The sequence below is a fragment of the Cariama cristata genome, unplaced genomic scaffold, assembly GCF_000690535.1.
Source record: "Cariama cristata isolate BGI_N322 unplaced genomic scaffold, ASM69053v1 scaffold14285, whole genome shotgun sequence".
Taxonomy (NCBI): domain Eukaryota; kingdom Metazoa; phylum Chordata; class Aves; order Cariamiformes; family Cariamidae; genus Cariama; species Cariama cristata.
In genome coordinates, this window is record NW_009619317.1 from 1 (window position 1) to 21,981 (window position 21,981).

At 38.7% G+C, this 21,981-nt stretch overlaps 1 protein-coding gene across 1 annotated transcript; it reads left to right on the forward strand.

The window, feature by feature from the left end:
• Positions 1-1,565: 1,565 nt before the first annotated feature.
• PTDSS1 (phosphatidylserine synthase 1) lies at positions 1,566-14,433 on the forward strand (the record flags this gene model as incomplete). The annotated part of the gene is made up of 8 exons (XM_009701211.1): positions 1,566-1,717; positions 3,714-3,855; positions 4,770-4,882; positions 6,420-6,485; positions 10,768-10,867; positions 12,045-12,113; positions 12,646-12,715; positions 14,037-14,433. Coding segments are annotated over 8 exons (822 nt in total), but the record flags the coding sequence as incomplete, so codon positions are not given.
• Positions 14,434-21,981: the final 7,548 nt, after the last annotated feature.

Below are 21,981 nucleotides of genomic sequence, written 5' to 3' on the forward strand. Positions count from 1 at the left end.
CCTCCTGCTGCACTCACCTGAGGGGCTGCGGAGTTGTTCCTCCCACATATTGTCACTCCTGTCTTCCAGCTGCTGTTCCACAGTTTTTTCCCCTTCTTAACTCTGTTACCCCAGAGGCACTACCCCCATTTCTGATGGGCTCGACCTTGGCCAACGGTGGGTCCATCTTTGGTGGGCATTGGCTCTACTGGACATGGGGGAAGCTTCTGGCAGCTTCTCACAGGAGGCACCTCTGCAGCCCTCCCTGCTACCAAAACCTTGCCACACAAACCCAGTACATCATACCAATAATCTTCCACAGGCACAGTGTATGTACGTTAACTGACAAAAATTATAGTGTTTCTGTGGTGGAAAGAATATTCTTTAGTTTGCTATGTGTTTTCAGCGTCTCCTTGAGTATTCCAAAGAGACTGCTTAACACATGGCTGTCTTGATTTCCAGTCCACAGTTAACTCCTTCAATCTAATTTTTGAGTTGCTGTGATTTTTCTTGTAGAATAAAGAATACAATTGTTTCCTTTTAAAGGAGAATGAGAGACATAGAATCCATTTCTAGCTCTCAGTAAATTATGTTTATATCTTGCCTTAACGCTGGTCAGTTGTTCTGGTTTGCTCTATCAAAAGTGTAAAGTCACCAAATGTACCTCTAAATACATTTAATTGCCTTACTAATACTTTATAGTGGTCTTCAGTTAAGTTTAGTATTTACAAAGGAACAGATTGCTTCAGCGGTAGATGATTTGTGTGCTTTCCAGGGAAAATCTTTAAGAGACTGAGTATGTTTTGGTATATCCAGATGGTGTTAGCTTTTTCATTTTTTGGTTTGTTTCTGGCCTATTTTCCAGTATCTTCATTGTAAAAGTACCTTCATCATTAATGATTAGCACAGACCAAGCAGGAAGGGAGAGTGGAATATCCTCTTAACTTTTTGAGCCATTCTGGATCCAGTATAGCAGCAAAGCTTGTAGTATCTGAAGTATTGGTGAACTCTTAATCTTTTTATAGTCACTAAATTTCCTAAAAATAGTGAATGAAAGAACAAGTTTTGAAATAGATCAAGTCTTAAGCCCTGAACTCCAACATGCTTCAGTACTGACAGCTGTTACAAATGCATCCATTCTACTTACTCCATCTTGTTGCTGGTTTAGAAAACATGCTTAAAACTATTTAGCAAAAGTAAAGATTCTCTTCAATTTTTTTTTTTTAAAGCACAAAACACCTTCTTTCTTCCCAGAAATGCAGTAGTTTTGCTTGTTTCATGCATTTCTAGGAGTGTTCTGTGTATCATCTTTGAGAGGCTGAGTGCTGCATGATATCCTGATACACAGCATAGCCCCACCAGGGTACTGTGAGAAGGAAACCTCTGGTGTCTTGTGTGGTTCTATCCAAGGCCTTCTGAAGTTAATTGAAGGATGCCCATCAAATTTCAGTGATTGTGGCTCATGTCCTTGAAGTAAGACATGTACTGAAAAGCTGATATTTTTTTTTTTTAATGTGTGCTTAAAAAGTGAATTAAATGAATTCTGTGCTGTTCCTCACCCAGAATCTTTTTACTGTATTCTGTAGCTCTTCTTCATGCACCTTCTGCCTAATTTTGCTGAATGCTGGTGGGATCAAGTCATTTTGGACGTCCTGCTTTGTAACGGGGGTGGCATCTGGTTGGGCATGGTAGTTTGTCGTTTCTTGGAGATGAGGACCTATCACTGGGCAAGCTTCAAGTAGGTCTAAATTAAAGCTTGATAAACGTTATGTTTATTGTTATAACACTAAATTAATTTCCTTGGGAAATAGACCCTCTTTGCATATGTAAGATGCATGTGGTCTAGAAATAGCATGCGATCTGCATGTGCTAACAATGCTATAAATTTATTTGAAATGTTAAAAATCCATCTCATAGTAATGCAACTGTACAGCATATATTTGTAAATATGGTTATATATATATAATTTTCTGTTGCAATCTAAGTTACAAGCATTGATGCCAAATGAAAATACAAAATAGTAAAGCTATTTGCATTTTCAGTTTATTTTGTACAAGTAAAACTTTGAAGAAGGCAGTGAACAAAACAAATTGTAATTGTGTTCTCGTTATACAGTGTTTTTAAACTAGATTTGGGCTCACCTTAATGAGTTATTACTGTGGCAATCTGTCAGCACTAGTTGTAATTGCAGAAAAAGAATCCGGCTGACTGTACCTGTGCTGTGAATTGCCTTACCTCACTGCTGACCCTCTAAAATAAATGAACTAATTGCAACATAAAGTAGCATTTGTTGTGTAAAAGGGCAACAGCTTGTAGCCTAGTAAGTGTCAGTTCCTAGCTGTCCGGATATGGTTTCTTCCATAGTTTTTTTATGCTCTTGTGCCTTCTTCCCTGCCAACTGGTGTTATCTGCATGTTACCAAGGGTACAGATGAAACAGGATCAAGTAGAATGAATTGCCAAGGGATATTGCCTTGAGAGATAGAAAAAGAGCTCAAATTTTGACTTCCAAATTTGTACCCTATGTGAACTTCTGTACTACTTTCTTTTTTTACTTACAAATTTGTTAACTGCTCTGAGAACCATCCAGCCTTTAGTCTCAATTCAATTTTCCTGCATTTCAATTCAGGAGGAATAATGAGCATTTTAGAGTTGATAGTCCCTCTGCTTTTAGAGAGTTCACTGAAAGTTAAAACAGGAGAATATCTATGGCAGGACTAGTCTTTAGGAAATAATTTTTCCTCATGTTCTTTTAAATGCATGAGTAGATTCTTTTTTTATTTTTTTTTTTTTTTGGCCCTTTAATATGAAGAGGAGCTGCATAGAACGGGAAGCTTTTGCTCATGCCCTTTTGTTTTCTTTTTCTATTGAATAAACACAGATCTTAAAGATTAGAAGGTTCCCCCTAACCTAAGATCCCACTAGCCTAAAAGAACACAAGTATCAGAAATATCAAATCTGAATCTCCATTTTTTTTGTCCAGAAGGGGCAGGGAAATAACAAGGTGAAAACTGACTTCTAGCCCTGCTAGTCTTCCTTCAGAAAAGGACACTGAGTTTTTCTTAGATCCCCTGTCCTTTGGATGCTATTGCTTATCTGACTTAATGTTATCAAAAGCAAGAACCAGTAACACATCTGTCAGATGAACCTCCGTTCACATCCTCTCTCAAAAGGGAATTTAAAAGCCTTCTAGCTTTCAACAGTGCTATCGCATCTCTCCAGATTTGCATGCATCTAATATCAGAACAGCAGGGGTTGTGTGTACTGGGAGTGCAGTATTTTCAAACCTGTGGAGCCAACCCCTTATAGCATGAATGAATAATGAATCTGACAGATTCTTGAAGGATTTAGATCAGTGAGCTCTAGAACAGGGAGTCATTGGGGTAAGAGCAGTGGCAGCATAGACTAGGAAGAAATATCCTCTAGATTTTTGAAGGGGGTTGCAGAATCGCAATCCTTGTTTCTTTCCTTCATGGAGAGAATGATAGATATGTTTTGTAGTTAATGACTGAGGGTAGAGGAGGGTGGACTTCCATACCACAGAATGCACACTGACTGAAATGCTTAATAGGTTATATTTTTTTAATTCACCCTTGCCTGGTACACAGTTGTGTCTGAAAATCTCTGCTGTCCAGCAAAAAAGTGTGATTATTCTGAAACATCAGTCACATGGCTACTGCTTTTTTTTCCCCTTGCATATTTCTTATATTTACTCCAGCCATTCTCTTTTTCTAGGGACATTCACACGACCACAGGGAAAATCAAAAGAGCTGTATTGCAGTTCACCCCAGCCAGCTGGACCTATGTACGCTGGTTTGACCCTAAGTCTTCATTTCAAAGAGTGGCTGGAATCTACCTTTTCATGATCATTTGGCAGGTAAGAAATAAATTCTGTGAAATCAAAGCTGTCATCAGCTCAGTTACTTATTGGCTGTGTTTGGCTAGGAGATACTGTAGTGCAATGTGTGTCCATCATTGAAATACACAGTTAAATGAATTGATAATATGGAATTGGTCAGGGCATTGTTCACAGGAGTTACATGATAGTTCAGGAGTGTAATTACAGAATCTGTGGAAAATATCCAAATGTACAGCAATCTGTAACTGGCCATCAGATTGCTCTTTGGAATTGATACAGTTTTAAAAGCTACCAGACAGTCGGGTTTTGTGGTGGGGTTGGTGGTGGTTGCTGTTGTTTTGGTTTTGTTGTGTGGGGTTTGTTTTTGTTTGTTTCGTTTTTTTCTTTCCCATTGACTGCTGAATGAATCGCTGATACTCAGAATTCTGGCCTTGATCCAGCAAGACTCCATAATATGTTCCAACTGCTAGGAGACTTCACTAAAACCATTTTTTTTTTAATTTACAGAATTTAATTTTGAAAAGGAGAACCAGAAGTGTTTGATATACTTTTTTTTTTAATATGATCTCTTCTACTTCTCTACCAAATTTGCCTCAGTGATTCATACCTGATTTAGGATATTAAAGTTATCAGAAGACCTGTGCAGTGTGAATTAGTGTCTGGGCCTTTAATGGGTTTCTGGAAAGAGAGCAAATACTTTCATAGAGGTGTCTGTGGAGAATTCTTTGTTTTACTAGTACATTCCTTGGTTGTCCTAGAGCAGGAATCTTAGACTCTTTAAGTCCTCAGTCTAACCAGCAGGGCTATAGTAGAGCACAAATAATTTTTCTTCTGTGTTTTAGTTTCCATATTAATCTTTGTACATTTACTGTAGCAACTCATTAAGAGTTATGTAAGTTGAACACTATTAACTAAGTTTGTTTTCTTCCTAGCTGACTGAGTTGAACACATTCTTTTTGAAACATATCTTTGTGTTCCAAGCAAGCCACCCTTTAAGCTGGGGGAGAATTCTCTTCATAGGAATCATTACAGCACCTACTGTAAGGTAATTTTGTTGCCATGGTGTTTTTTCTTCAGTTTGAAGAAAGTAGACTTCTAGACACCCAAGAACTGCATATAGTTTGTGCATAAGTACAACACATTTCAAAAAACTTATGCTTTTGCTACTGTGAAAAGCAAAATAATCATCACTTTTCAATAAAGTGTATTTTCTCACAAGTAAACTAATAAGGTAAAATGTATATAAACATCTGTGTTTCCATAGGCATGCAAAACCAGTCTGCTCCATCTTCTTTTTGTGTAGCATCTCTCTGTTTTGTGAGTTAGCTGCATACGTTACCCTTGAGGACTGCATGTGAAAGTAAGCATGTTGATTAATCAGGTGTTCACAAATGTGTAGATGAGGAAAAGGAGAGCTGTTGGTTTTTCTAACTGAGCTCCTTGTCCTGTTTGTCTACAGGAAATATTAGCGTATTATAAGAAAAGATAGAGCGTTACCATGTTCTGAGTAACCAAACAGTATATATGCAGCATTAACAGCTGTGCAGAAATATTAACCTGCTTTTAGTCATGCACACTTTTTCATGTTGTTAGCAGAGTCCCCTTAATTTTTTTTTTTCCCCTGTGACACAGCTGGAGTTAGACAGAATGCATGTAGTTCTGAAGTTAGAGACAGAAAATTTCCCATTTGTGAGTAAAGTGACATTACCTTGGACAGTTAAATGGCAGCCATACATTGGTTTATTCCTGAAATACAGCCGTTAGTATCTCAAGTTATGTGCCGTGATTTCACACTGTTAATTAAATCACCTTAAACATCCTAAAAGCTCCTGTATAGGTGAGCTTTTAAGTATTTTCATGGCACTTGCCAACCTGTAGAAGTCTTTATTCTTAAACAATCCTTATATTGTTGGATTACTAACATTTGTCTTCCCCATCTGTCAGTGGAAATCGGAGACAGAGACTGAGAAAAGGAACTTTGATTCCACTTCTTTGGCATTCCTCTCTAAACTCTTAAAATTTAGGAACATAAAGAGCATAGAGAACAGAGCAGAATGATCTCCAGGCTGTTTTCAAAATAGTGAGAAATTCTACTCTCTTCTTGAGAGGAAAACATGCCAGTGGTTAGACTACTCACCCAGGATAGGGAATAACTGTATTCAGTTTCGTGCAAGATTCAAACCTACAACTCTCAAGAAAGTGCAATTGTTAACAAATTATAGACAAACTGTGGAAAAAGTGAGGGATTCTCTAATTCTTTCGAAGCTGTTGCACTTAGCCTAAGAGAATTGGAGAGGCAGGAGACAAATATGGAGCTTTGTTAGCCTACTAGTTTGGGCACTTTCCCAGTCCTTGCTCTCAGGATTGTTTTCAGTGTTGTTTCAAGCTATTTGATCTATGTGATAATCTGTCCTACTGGAATTGAAGCCATCTGGTAGACATCCAGCATGATTGCTTATGATTTTAACCATCAGCACTTCATTTTCAGTATAGATACATTTGTAACGTAAACTTGTTTTCTAAATGTAAATAGTCTGGAGACTTTCAACTTCACTGAAGAATTTTCTGACTTCCCTTCTCAGGCAATACTATGCGTACCTCACAGATACACAGTGCAAAAGGGTGGGAACTCAGTGCTGGGTGTTCGGGTAAGTGTTCTTTCTGCATTCTTAAAGCACTTGGACAAGTGTTAAGTATGAGTCCAGCACAGCAACAGGCTTTGCATGAAGCCAGTCCTTGTCTTGTGTTGTTTTTAGTATAAAGAATGGTATGGAGAGATTTTCTTTTTTTTGCGAGTTCAGAGGAAAGGAAAATTCTGGATTTGGAGGTAGAACATGGGAAGTGATGGAATGAGTAAGGAGAAGAACAGAAGAGCTAGAAACTGCTGGATAAAGCTAGGCTCCTTCAAAGTGGCAGTGGCCTTGCTGCCCATATTCTCAGTCAGATGAGAAGGGTAAAGCTTTTGCCTCTACCGCTTGCCTGTCATCAGAACAGTTTACCTGGCTGTCAAGGTGGGCATTGCCACTGTTAGCGGAATCACAACAGAAGACAGTGAAACAAACCACCATTATCCACTATTTCTATTCTATTCTCAAAGAGGGAAATGAATAACACTATAAGCGATGGTTACCTTGGCTACAGTCTCTTTCAATAGGTCTCTTGGAGGAGACCTTTAAATGAAGAGTTTGCATAATTGCTTCTAGTGCAAACGTCCTTCTAGATGGATTGACTAAAGTGTACTGTTCTGGAAAACTGAAGCATATGCTATTGTAGCATTGTAAAAGCTTCTTGTAAATAAGCAGCATAGTAGTGTCCCTTTTGGTTTATGATTTGGAAGCTTACAAATGGGAAAACATAAAAGATCCTAAATCACCTCTTAAAGAAAAAAAATGTAATATGTATTTTAAGAAACTATTCAAGAAGCTGATTTCTGATGGCAATGATTTTAAATTAAAACAGCCATTTCATTCTCTTTAAGATTAGTGTGTCTTATTTCCAGAGTTGTCTGAACCATTTTTGTGTTTAATAGAAGACTCTGTTACTGTTTTGAATTGAAATAGCATTTCAATGAGCCGTAAAATACCCAGATCTAATTTAGAGACAGTGCTCTGGCAGACTTATCTCACCTTTACTGTTAGACTTAGGGTTATTACAGAGTTTTAGGAACAGTGCTGGGATGGAAGGCATGTTTCCAGGTGCACTACACCACCTTAAAGAATCCCCCTTTCTCAACATTTAATTGAGATGAGAGCAGAGCCTGCTACAGTGTAATTGAAGGGATTTCTACTGTTGTTTTTAAATGTACCCTGGAGAACATGACACATGTCTCCTTGGGTTTGGCTGGGTTTAAATATTCACCACTTTCACTGACTTATCACCTTCTGGGGTGTATTTGTTACTGTCTTCAACTCATGACTGTAACATCCAATGAACATACAAAAGGTAATAACTCTGTTCTTGTTTAGTTTTACTGGTGCTGAGTAAGAATTGATAATATTTTCTGTAAGCCTATACCTCCTTACTTAGGGAGGATCCGCCTCCTTGAAACATGCATTATGATTCTTAAAGAGAATCTGTAACAAGCACAGTCCTTTTTAAGGACTTTTTTAATGATCATGGCAGAGTAACCTGTCTTTCTGGGTTTGGTATGGATGGTGCTTTAGTACTGAAGATAACTAATTAATCAAACGGTTAATATGACTGCTTAATTTACAATTAGAATCAAATAACCTTGCCCTGTTTGTGCATAAGCATCATAGTAGTTACAGATCAACTGTATTAATATTTTGGAGATATGCACTTTAATACAGACATGTTACGGAAATCTATATTTAAATGATTTAGCGATTAAGTTGTTTATGGAAATTTTCTGAACTGTAGATGGTAATTTTAGAGTCTTATGGAAGATACATTTTAAACAATTTCATAATTTTGGGGAAAGATTTTTCAAGTTCTGCATTATGAAGAAAGAAAGAAAGATGAACTTCTGTTTCATCCAAGAGAAAGAATGTAAACATAGTCTTTTGCACACTGAAGGGAAGTATGATGCTGAATGTTTGCCTTCTGGCTCTGAAAAATTGTTAAGGATTACAGAAACCATCATCCTTGTCTCAAAGCTTTCACTGAACACATTAATGTCATATATGTCAATAAATAGATGCCCAAATATCTCTTTACAATAGCATAACAAGAATTCCAACAGAATATTCATCTACAGTCTGATCTAATTGTGGGAAATATGCATGAAGTAAGTATTCTCCTTGATACTACTTGCTTCTGTAATCTACTAGAAAAAACAGAACAACACTAGGAGTTCCTGTTTGTTGGAAAAGCAGGACCCTTCCAGTGATTTATCTATCCAAAATATAATTTCTGAAGCAATTAAAAGCAAGTATATAGAATATTCATATCTGTGATGATCAAGACACACTTGTAAAGGCACAAATTGGATTTGTCACAGCCTAAGCATGGAAATAATTAAAATTAGTGCCTTGCATTAGCATGAAACTGTGTTCTCTAGGACTTGACATATACTATAGCACTACTCTCAGTAGATGGACAGTAAGTGATGTCGGGCATGAACAAAGCCAGTGCAACAGCTGTGCTGAAAATTGCACCATTTGCATTAAGATGAAGCCTTTCAAAAAGGAATATCTCTTAGAGTGTTAGAAGACCATTTTGACTGAATAAAAACTTACAGTGTCTTTAGTTCTAATAAGGATTCTCATCACCCTTCAGTAGGACAATTAAGACCTTTCACTGTTAGCATTCTTCTATCTTTTGATTTACCACCTCTTTAACCTTAATAGCGGCTCTGTTGTACAATGTGCTTAACCCAAGTATTCTTGACAAGAATAATGGAAGGAATGTATAAATGCAGCACAAACAGCTGTGTCATTTTTTGATACCTTCTTAAAAATAGCCTACTGTTGTGTTTATGCCTTCAAGTATATCGTACCTTCATATGTTTGTTTCCTGATGGTGATCTTTCTGTTCCCACTGCTGTAGTTCAGTTTAACTATTTTTTTAATGTGCAGCTGAATCAGTAAGAATAATATAAAACCAAGAAAGAAAAATAGCTGGTGACCCAAGAGAGTAACACTGCTCTCAAGTTTTTACTAATATGCACTTCATTAATTTGCAGTATTGGTCAATTAGGCGTTACTTACACAATTTTAAGTTTTGGGCCCACTCGTCATGCTGCAAGTCACATTAGATAGTACAGAGAAATCTGTCATTTATTATTTGCACCAGGACCATCTCTGCAATACCAATGGTTGTCATACACACATCTTCCCTCCCTCTTTCGCAGAGGGAGCTGGGTCCTGTCTGCCAGGCAGTAGAGCCATTTTTGGCGGCTCCCTGTTTGTGGAGAGTGCTGGTAAGGAATGTGTCCTGCAGTGTCGAGCTTGGGAGACCGGAACACTTGACTTGATGTTAAGTGTGCTTGCACACATTTAAAGAGGAGTTTTCATGCATGCGCTCATAGGTCACTATTGGGCAAGTTAAGTATTAAACTTTTGTGAATTTAATAGTTTTCTTCATGATTTGCTTCAGCTTGAGGAGAGTCAATTTTCTATGCTTTTGCTGCATCAGTCACGTTTCTACACTTGTATTTGTTAAAAATACCTAATTTTGTGTCCAGGACCTATAAAAACTGAATATATTTCTGTGGCAGGTGATGGAAGTTTTGGATTCATAATCCCTTGTTCCACACCAACTGGTGGACAAGCCTCCAGAGCTTTGAGCCTGAAAAGATGTAAACATCTGGTAACGGGGAGAGAGCTGGAGACACTTGTTTTCATTCTTATAATGCCAGAGAGGAAAGTAAATACTGCAATTTTTCCTCTCATGTTTCTCCCAAAATTCTCTGATAGTGTAGTGTGGACCTGAGTTTACACATAAATCAGAGCAAATGCATGGATTCTCAGAGAATTTGAAATGCTGTTTTGTGTTAATTTTCTCATTAAAATCCATGTGAAACATGCAAAGTAGCCTATTCAGAATTGTAGTAAATTTACATCTAATAGAGAAATACCCAAAGCACAGTTCTAGTTCACCCAACAGGGTGAACAGCATGGAAAAGGAATTTATATCTGGTGAGGGCTGAAGCACAGTGGTAGGTATAAACAGAAATTCTCTTCTGTTGGCACACACTCCTGCATGTTCCCTGGACAAGCAGAGGCTCATGGAATTATGAACTGCCAGTCAATCAGTTTTTGTATACTCTTTATGCTGAAGAAAAGTATAGGAAGAAAAACAAATTTCCCAAAGAATTTCAGTTAATGATGGTATTGTGGAGGTGTGTGCTTACTAGAGAGTAGTACTTGTTTAGAGCTGACAGTCTGGGGTTTGCGTTGTGAAAATGTGAGTTAAATCCTTAGTGTTTGTAACCACTTTCCTCCCCTCCCCTCTTTCATTTACCCACAGGGTTATTGCTTTCCTTGAAGCTATTGTGTGCATAAAGTTTGGACAGGATCTTTTTTCCAAAACACAAATACTGTATGTTGTGTTTTGGCTTCTCTGTGTGGTAAGTGAGATTTCTCATGTGAAACATAAAGCATGGCAAAAGCATTGAAAGCATATAAATAGCTTCCCCTCTGGAACATTGGCAGCAGGGGATCATTGCAGGGGAATGCTGGTAAAAAGCTTTGTGCATGTCCTAGGAGAAGCAAATGCTAGGTCATTTAGAACACACTTTGAAGGGACTAGAATAACTTTTTTTTCGTATTTCTTGACATAGCAGAATATAGCCACTTTACCACTGCTTAACAGTGAAACAAACACTGGTTATAGGGCGCTTTATGAGAGAAAATGTCAGTTCAGTTGAGGCTAACTTTGGTGCTTGCTATAGTGCCCACTGGAAAGGAACAGGAGTTGATGAATAGCATTAATAAGTAATGCGTGTTGTTTCACACTGAAGTCTTACAACTACATAAACAACCCTGCTTTATCAGGCAAATCATTCTCACTCAGCCTGCAACTTTCTGTACTTCAGTGTGATTACTGCAAATGCAGCATGAAATGCCCATTTTATAACAGTAAATGAATGTTTGTCTTGCCAGACTTGTAACTCCGCTGCCAAACACATTTTTAATGGTCAGTGAAAAATAAGGCATTTATAATGGGCTGACAGGTAAATACTTCTCCCTTCTAGTTGGGAATACAGTTTGAACAGGTGATAGTGAGTCAGAATTTATTGTTCTCTTATTTAGCATGATGATTTTATTCCTGAAACTTCAGAGGAGAAAAGTATTGAATTGCTTCCTGGATCAGAGCACCACAAAACCAAACATGTGACCCAGCCTGACACATGGGGCAGGGAGAGGGAGAATTCGGTTTTCTCCCAGACTGGTTGTTCCTGATAATATACCTACGAGTGCCTACCAAGTGCTGTTGTATGATGACTGTACAGGATGAGGACAAAAATCATACTGACAGTGTATCCTGCATATATGTGTGTGATCTGTATGTATTCTTCTGCTGCCATTGAGAATTGGTCTGCATACGCTGTGGTTGGCAGAATGTATGTGTACCTTGAAGTTGAAGCACAAATCTTACTCATCCTTACAAAAGATGCAGAGAGAAACAGAGAATGAAAGTCTCTGAATGTGGAATCTCCAGAGGCTCTGAGACCTTGAACCAGCAAGGAATTTGGAGAAAGTTTTACATATTATTTTTTCTTTTTCTTCTCCTCCGCTATTTAGGCCTTTACAACTTTCCTGTGTTTATATGGTATGGTTTGGTACGCAGAATACTATGGCCTCCGAGAAAAGGTACTTATTAATAAGCTTTGTTTTGTTTTATACCAGAATTAAAACCGCAAAGCTCCTAGATATTCAAATTCTTTACCAGAGCTAGTATAAATGGGGGTGAGGGGGGATGGTCCAGAGTCTTAACTGAAGTCAATAGAAAGAACTCTGAATTCAGCAGGGCTTGGACAGTTCCCAAATTACACTGTGGTTTCTGAAGAATGCTGTCCTCTTAGTTACTCAAAATGAGGCTGCAATTTTAGCAAAGCATTCAGGGGTGAATGGTTAGCTAATGTTCCCATTGTACAGGTGGAATGCTAGGGGAATATTAAGAATACTTGGTTACACAACAGATCATGTGGCAAGCGGTGAGTTCTTATTGTATCATCTGTGTTGTACCTTCTAACTAGGAAGGGAAAAGTCCTAAGTACTGGCTGAATGTTTTATGAGGACTTCTGCCACAGTTTAAATTTACAAATCTAATTGCAAACGGGAGAAGTGCTGATCACGGGAACCACCAGCGTCCCAATGACATATACCCTTCTTGTTTTTGCAGACTTTATCAGAAAGTGAAGACAGCCCATACAGTCCAGATGCATCCTGGCTTCATTCTAAATTTGGTAGAGGTATTGGCACTTTTGCACCTATATTCTCAAAGCGGTAGCATTGAGGCTCAGCACTAGGAAATGAGACCTTGCAGACAACTGGACTTATTTAAACATCCCTGCAGGAGCTATACAGATAAATCATCTGCAAAGCTATTTTGCTTTACTGCCTTTTTTTCTTCTAACTCTTGGAAATGTATTTATTTTTTAATGAAGCAATTGAATTTTTCTGCTGTTACTCTAGGCTGTTCTTTTAGGTTTAGGGCATTATGCATTGCATAACTGTTGTGGACAGGTTTTCTCTCTGAACACTGCACATTTGATTTGAAACATATGGATGTGAATTGTGCTTTTATTCCTGCTTGTTAAGCAACACTCAGGAATGTGCCCTGGAGCTTGTGTTCTTACTGACACTTCCTAGTCAATGCAGTGCTGATGGTCATAAACAGCTTTCTCTGTCCTAAGGAAAGGCAGCCTCCTTCTCTGACTGCTTTTCCCCCGGACTGGAGGTCAGTTAAGTTACCTGCTTTCCCCGTTAACTCTTTAGTATGGTCTTGCTTATTGAACGAATACCAAGATTCACACCTGAAAGTTATCTCTGTCAGAGTTTATGCTCCAGGTGTTTGTATCATTAAAAATATTTCTTATTTATCATATGCTTGAAGAGCACCTACAGATGAGCTTCTTTATATTTCATACATGATTTTTCTGGATACTGATATTAATTTATTTTCAGTTTAGTAAATTTGTGGATTTTTATATTTTGGAGAAAAATTGTTTGTACTCAATTTTTTTTCCATTTCTGTATGCTGGAGAACTCTGGCCAAGCAAATCTTTCTCTGACTTTCTGTTACTTCATTAATTACAAACTTCAGCCTCTTTCATGTTTCACTCTTGAATTCTTGTTTCAGTCTCCATTGTCTCCTTCTGCTTTCTCAATCAAGCGTGTTCTGTCATATGAAAGACTGAAAACAAGAAATGTACTCTTACAAGGATCTGTGACCTCACTTCCATAGTTCTTAATTTCTGGTAGTAGTACCTACCAGTAATAAAAATGTGGAGGTTTAATTATTGATGTAATTTAAAATGGAGGATGTTTCACCACTATATTCTGCTATAGCAAAGTTCTGAATTTTTTTTTTTGGAGGAGGAATTTTACAGAAGCCTTAAGAATTGCTTTTTTTAAAAAAAAAGGCCACTAGATGGAGTACGAGTATCAACCAATTTGTATTAGCTTGAAACTACTGTAAACACTGTAGCTCTAGGAAGCCTTACTGTCTTTTAGACAAGAGCTTGACAATGTTAAATATATATATAGTCAAAATTATTTCTTTCTCAGCAGGTGCTGACAATAGCCCACCAAAACATTCAGTCAATAGTGAAAGCCATTCATCTAGAAGGAGGAATCGGCACTCCAAATCAAAAGTAACGAATGGAATCGGCAAGAAATAAGAATTGTCTCTGAAGATGTCCTACAGTGTGACCAGAGGTGAAGAAAATCAGACCTGGCTCTGAATTTCCAATTGGAAGATTGATTTTTAAGTTTAAAAGTTAAAAAAAGATGTTGAAGAAAAGGATGATCAAGATGGAGCCACCAGTGTAGTGCAAATCATTGCCTGCTGACACTTGCCATTCACTGATTTAAATCTAGTTTCTTCGGCATGTGGCACCAAAAGCTAATGAAGAGTATGCTGGAAAGAAAAGTAATTTTGTCATAGCAGGTACACCCGATTTTATGTTCAGGTGTTGCAAGTGCATTTTTAATATCTTAGTTGAGGACTTAAACACAAAGGTTTGTAAACTGATAATCAGTTGGCAAAGTTGGTTGGATTTTTTTGTTTTGTTTTACTGTGTTTTTGTTGTTTTCTAGAAGAGTATGTAATCCTTTCACTAAAAGCAACTCTGCCCTTCTTTCTCAGTCTCACAACTAAACGTTTCTATACAACAGTTAAAATTTCCATACTGGTATCCATCTGCTTGCTTTTATGTAAAGGCTCTTCAGACCTGGTAACAGGGTTTTACCAGCGAAGACATAGATCCAGGTTTCTTGTGAAGGATGTGAAACTGATCTTCACACATGGTTCTTGTGTTATGCATTGTCCTTCTGCTTGATTGTTACACATTCGATTTCTTTTCAGTTTTTAAAATACTTATATAAAAACCTGTTGCAAAGTAGAGGGCTGTGCTTCCTGCCCTCAGAGACGGATGTCATATCGTTTATTTGTTCTTCCTCCTTTACTGCAGTGAGTTTTACATCTTCAGGTGCAAATATGTCATGTTTTCAGCTATGTCACATTGTGTACATGTTCCTTCCCACTCCACTCTAATTTGCCTTTGCCTCAGCTGGAACTGGAAATCCCAGTGTCTTCAGACTGATATTAGAAACTGCTTTGAAGGCTCTGATGCTATACTAAGCCTGGTGATAAGGCAGTTTTCTGCTGAAGCTGAGTTGCTTACTACTGCCATAAACATAGTTATTTGTGAAGGCTTGCTGTAGTCTTTGGGGTCTGAGAGCAGCATGATATTACTGTGATATACCCCCTTGCTTTGGTGTTTCCTATCATGCAGTCAGATACCCAGCAGCAAAGTCGCTATTTGTTGAAGGGTTGTTTTGGTGTGTTTTTTTGATTTGATTTTTTTTAAATTATTAATTCTGTCATCTAGCAAAGTGGCTAATTTTCTAGCAGTGAACGTAACAATTAAGTCAAGAGGTAAACAATCAAGAGCAATCAGTTTGTGTATTAAGTTATCAAAATGTTTTTGTGCCAATTTGATTTTCAAATTCATGGGGTTCAGAGGGGTAGATAGCTTAAGCAAGGATAAATAATACCCATTAGTCGCTTAGTCTTCATAAGAAAACAGTATTTCCTTTTTCTTTGAATAATATTACTGTGATTTGCCACAGGCTAAGTACAAAAAAGAAAACAAAACCCACAAACAAAAAAAAAACAGCAGAGACTTTATACAAGTGTATGATACTGTAAATAGAAAGAAGTATGCTGTGTAATCCATTAATTCCTGTGTGCCACAGATTATCAATGTTTTCAATGCACTTAAGTGTTGCTGCTGAACTCCTCAGAGGCCCTTCATTTCCCACCCCGCTTTTCAATCAAACATGAAGTATACAACTTGGGAAGTAACATAGTAGAAGCTGCTATATCATCGTTGCTACAGTGACATTAAATGTTACATGAGAAAAAATGTTAGGAAGACTTTCAGGCTTTCCTACAACTACTTGGTTTTCATTGATAGTATAGCAATTACATGTATTGCCTCCTTATTTGTAATGTACTAGGTATTGATGAATGTATTTGTAGATTTCTTTGGATACTGAGACTTGTTATTTTTTATTTGCTTCGTTAATAACTCAGTCTGTGTAAGACTGAAGAATGGCATTGTAAATTTTCTATCGATGCAATACCAAAGCAAGAAATTGGAAGTCTAATGGTTGAGATATTATAAGTGCTGTGGTTTTCAAAGGTGAGAGCCTGTTTTGTACTTGCAAGGTGTATACACACCAACTATGTATACAAAGCTTACGTGTGTAAGCAGATGCTGAAGTACAATATCTGCTTGTCTGTGGGGACAAGCACACATTTTGTAAATGCAGACCTGGTGCTCACACTGCTGAACTGCACCCTAAAAATATTGGAAATGTGGATATGAAGTGTCATCTTGTTGGAAGCTGACTTCTGTGTACTATTACAACAGCTTGGCCTTGAAGAAATGTTGTTTGACAACACCTTTAAAAATTTTTCCCGTGAAGTCTTTTTACTTTATTTTTGTGTTTGGTTGGGCTTTTTTAGGGTTGGTTTTTTTTTTTTGGATTTGTGTTGGTGGTCTGGTGGGGGTTTTTTTACTACTTTAAAAGAAGGATGGCTAGGGAGAGCAGAAACTTAAGGAAGCTATTCAAGTGCTGCTTGGAAAATGGCACTTTGTGTCCTCTGTCAGCAGTTCTGACTGGAATTCACATGTGTTCTCACAAGTCCACCGCTGACTGACAGTTGTATTTCAGCGCCATCATTTTGGACATGAGCTTTGCACTGGCAGGCATTGGAAAGGTGCTTTTGATCACTGCTGTAAAATTAGTGATCTCAATTTTATCATTTACTGCGCTATTGCCGAGTTCTGTGTGTGTGTAACGCCTCCAATGACAAATCACTGGGCTGTTGAGCAACAAGCATCCATGTGTGAGTTCTGCTGCTTGAACAGTATTTTGTAACAGTCACAGATGCACTGTCCTGTTTATTACTACTTGTTCTGTCACAGCCTCTAATCCTACTTTCCTGCTTCTGATGTTCTTTCCATCCTCTGTCCTCCAGTGATCTCCCCTGCTGCTATGAAGAGATCTGAATTGGCCCTCCAGAGGCTGTCCATCAGTGATGTCAGTCATTGAAGGGAGGCTAATTTGGGGCAGCATGGTGTAAGCAGAGGGTCATGGCAAGAAATTTAAGTAGTGGATTAAATAAAAATTAAAAGTTCTAAAATGCAGGAATACAGTGAACCAGAGCTAGCCTTGAGTACTGGATTCCAGTATTAAAGTTGCTGCATAGATCATACACTGCATCTAATTAAGTATTTGGAGTGTGATTTCAACCAGTGCTTTTGTTACTCTTCTGTGAATATCATCATTTGATGTTCCAGCTGTTAAAACTTTAATATTTTTTACTTTGTTATCACGAGAGGACACAGATGTTACCATGTATTTAATAGTTTTTGAATAGAGTTGCTCTGTATTGATTGCAAAGTATTGTATTTTGCAATAACTCAGTAAATCAACCCATGTCACCAATATGTGTGTTTGTCTGTACCTGCAAGGCATAGGAAATTATTACGTACTGCCTTTAGAAGCTATTACATTTTATTCTATGTAATTGCATGCTGACAAATGCAGCGGTTTCTGAGCAGCATACAGCACATGCTAAGGTTTTGCTGTAATTTAATATTTCGGAGCAGCAGATCTGATAACATGAACAGTTATAATATACCTTCTGAAGTTTCTCTAGTATATTGGATAAGTCTTGTCTTAATTACCCTTTTTGGATTTGTTTTACTATTGGATGGGAGAGCCAAGTTGCAAGATGGTCTCTTGACAGACCTTCAAAGAAGAAATGAGACGTCCTGTAGAAGAACTGTAAGACAGGCTATCGGCAAGTAAGCTTCTGCCAGTACAAAGGTGTCATTGTGTATCAGAAAGACTTTGTTTTGGCTTCTGCTGCTGACAGAGTTTCCACAACAGCAGTTTCCAGTTGTTTTTTATACCTAAAACCTATTGTGAGCTGTTGATTGCTCCTCTGCTGTTGGCCCTAGCCTGATGTCTAGTGTGTAAAGAAGCATGGTGTGCCCTTTCTTCCTCAGTTCCTTCTCTCTACAGGTATTGAATACTGGGAACTTCTGCCTTGCTGGGAAGGGCTTTTCTAGGTGACTTATCTTTTTGAATACTGATTTATGGAAAGCCCATAAATTCTGAGGTTGTAGTAAAATTTGGAACAGCCAGGACTTAAGCTGGTTCATCCTCTGGGAAGAACAGTTAAGAGGCAAGTGTTGAGTTTGTAAATCTCTTTGAAAGGGTGGGGAAAGACCTGATTAAACAATTCATAAGAGCCATCTCTTTCACAGGACACTGCTTACTACATTGGAAAAGGCTTTTTTTTATGTCTTCATTCTGATCAATTAAAGCATTAGAAATACTGGAAAAAAGCCTAAAGCACTGGAAGAAACTTCCTTTAAGAAACAACTCTTGAAAAATGTGCTCCTTTGTAAGCATGAGGCTCCAGTACTTTTGAAGGATCACTATTTTGTGTCTTGGTAGTTGCTGTTGCAGATGGAGCTGTAATCAGCAGTGTCAGGGTAGGGTCAGATGAGCCAGACAGCTTCGTTTCTGCTCAGTCGTCCTGTGGCACAGTTTGCATGCTATTCTGGTGATGTGATTTGGCACCGACTGGAAGCTGGAGCCAAAAGCTGGTGTGGTACTGATTGAAATAGGTATTGGTGTCCACGCCTACTTTGAGCACTCACGTTCAACTACATTCTGTTAACGTACCAGTGGGCACTACTCTCCTGTGCCACTGTTTTCCCGCTGATATTTATTCCTCTGACCATGCTGGAGCGCTGTGAGGACTACACGATCAGGGGTTGGGGTTTAACCAGAGGTTTCTGAGCTGATTTTTAAGCTTCATATGCTCAAAATACATCCTGCAGTATTCTGTCTCCCTCTCCCTCCAGATCTGCTCTGCCTTCTTATCTACCCATTGCCACCACATAGTTCTGTTCTCTGGCGCCCTGGCAGGGACTGGTCCTACTTCAACAAATTAAGGTCGTTCCCTAAAGGTGCGGTTTCACAACTGGATGGAAATGTGTTTTGGACAAACACACAGCTCACATTACTCACTTTGCTTTTGCTTTTTGCGTGGCTGGTCAGGTATTGAGAACATACATTGTTATTTGAAGAAAAGCCACAAACTCTTCATACACAAGGACACCCGGACTGCTCGCTTGTGCCCAGCAAGGTGCATGGTCTGTTACCTGTGTGCCTGCCCACTCCTCTCTTGGTGCTCTGGCTGTGGCTGCAGGCCTGCCTCAGGTGCCTCCCCCTGGGCTGGTTTCGTGTGTACCAGCCCCCTCTGAAGCCAGCTGCTATTCAAGCTCTGCCTGCTCCGGGCTCTTTGAAGTTATCGATACACCTGTCACACTTCTCAGCACATCTGTGTCCGGGAGGGCTTACCATTGAAAGTGTGAAGATAGAGAGTAGGCTTTTAGGCTTTCTGACATTTTATATGGTACTGATCAGGGCAATAACCTGCCTGCATGTGAGAGTTCTATTCATAAACCACCAGACTGGCTCTAGAAACCCAGTTTGGGTCTGGAAGAAGTACTTTTATTTGTTTTTTCTGTTTTCTGGAGGATTCCAGACCTGCTGTTGCCTTTGGCAATGTACAGTTTGCTATACATCTGCAGAACATCATGAAGAGCAGATCCTGCACAAATCTTCTGTAGTGTGTTTTCCACCTCTCTGTTCACTCTGGACAGCTGCTCAGCAAAATTTATCAAGTTCCCTCATACTCTAAATATGAGTCCAAGTCATGGTTATCTTAAAGGACTTTGGAAATTTTGGGGATCAATTTTTTTTATTTCCAGCTTCTTCATATGTCTTTAACTTGGGCTGTATCTTCTTGTGTTTCCATCATCTCTCAGTAAAAGACCGGAATTGATCTCTCATGCTTGGACTTTGCTTCTCTCGCAAAGGAGCGGTCCTGCCCTCAACAATCTAAATTATATTATGGTAAGACCAAGTGAGTTTTCACTTCAGAAAAAAAAGTAAGTCTGGGAAAGAATGTAAATTTTAAACATTGAATTCCTATAATCAGCAACAGGGTAAGTGCCAGACACATGGGTTTAATTTTCATAGTTTTCATGAATCTCAGTTTGCAGATGATCATGAAATAACTGGATGGCTTATTTAATGTTTTTTAGAGTAGGGGAATTTACAGCAGTAGCATTCCTATGGCCGTGATCCAAAGTATGTTCTACAACTGCTATGCCATCCGGTTCAGTATTTTGGTGGTTCTTGCTTAAAAAAATGCATAAAATACTTGTCTGTGTATATATATATATATACACACATATAAATCTACCAGATTAACTTCCTCATCAAAATGCTCAGGGCCTAGTTGAGCGTAGTCTCTGTGGCAATGACTGCTGTGTGCCTGGACGTTTGGAAGCATCTGTGTCTGTCTGTCCCTCTATAATGTCCAGGACCACTGGCATTCATCATCCTTGTTGCAGCCCCTAGATGATGCTGTAACACAAACACACAGAGAACGTTACCGGGATTTGCAAATGTTCCTTCTAATTTTGGGCTACTGGCTTTAGCAACCCTGGCTTGGTTTTAAAGACTTCATAACTCCTGTTGACTTTAATTACATGTGCCATACACACAGGCCTGCAAAGTGCCTGTGTTGTCAAGCTTGCTGCAGAACAACCAAAGCAAAGTAAAATCAAATGAGTAGCTTTGAGAAGGCTTTTAATTAAAATCTTAAATGATAGCTCTAGTCTTTGGAGAGCAAGAGTGAAAGACTTCTATTTTTGTTTCTACTGAACACACAGACTACCAATTTGTTGTCTAAGTACCTTCCCTGTTTGAAAGGAGCGCGACTCTCTCCAGAGGATCTTCAGGATGAAACTTTGGGCAGGGTTCTTCTGGCTTGCTTCCTGTTCCCGCTGCCCTTTGTGTAGGGCATCAGGGTGGGACAGGCTGACCGCTGCTTGGGAAGGTGGTTTGGGTTTTGGTCCCAGGAACTCAGTTGGAGCAGATCACAGTCTCCAATGCTGCCCGCTTGCCTGAGTTTCTGGCTGCAGCAATGGAACTGTGAGTTCACCTGCTTGCTCAGGAGAGCCCATCCTTCATCCCTGCCATCCTGTTTGGGAAAGTAAAACCTCTGTGTGTAGATTATTACTGCTTCATGTCTTTATGTATGTGACTTGGATGGTTAGGATGGTTCAGTATGTTTCAGTAAGTGTTCAGAACTTCATACCATCTGCAAATCATACCATTTTTCCAACAGAAGCCACTGAGCATCTTTTTTTAAGACTTGGAAAATCCTATTAGTCACAAACATCAACAGGGCACCCAACCTGTACCAATTACTATGACTTCTATCTGTTAACACTGAGACTGGCTTAGGAAAAAAACCTCCAGATCATTTAAGTTGCATGTGGCCAGCTGAGAGAAGAAACCGCAGCCCTTGTTCCTTGCAGGAGGAAACACGGTGTCCTTGCTCTTCTCAATACATTTCTGTACAGGGTCACCACCAGTAGAAACCTGTAGTGGTTTTATTGTAGCCTGACTTCAGTACTTGCTCTTTCAAAACTATTACTGAAGAGCAAAAAAAAAAAAAAAGCAGTGAAAAATACCACTAAAGGACACATATTTCCATTAAGCAAATAAATAATCTGGAAGACAACCAAGACCTTTTATTAAATTAGCCGAGACATTTAAGTTTGGGGTTTTTCTCCCCTATGTATGTGCTGTAAGAGCAGTAGGTGATGCATAATGACGCTTACAACTTTTAAAATATTCTTATTTCTGCCCATTTGCTGACTTTGCCATATTTGGATCCCAAATCCGGATCTCTGCATTCCATTTGCCCACATTTAAAATGCATTTGGAATAGCAGGATGGAGATTGGGGCGGAGAAACTAGATAGAGCTGAATTGCAATTTCCTGGTGACATGTTCTCTAAACATCCCAAAATATCTCTCAGGGTGAAGTGTTCCACTTGTTGACT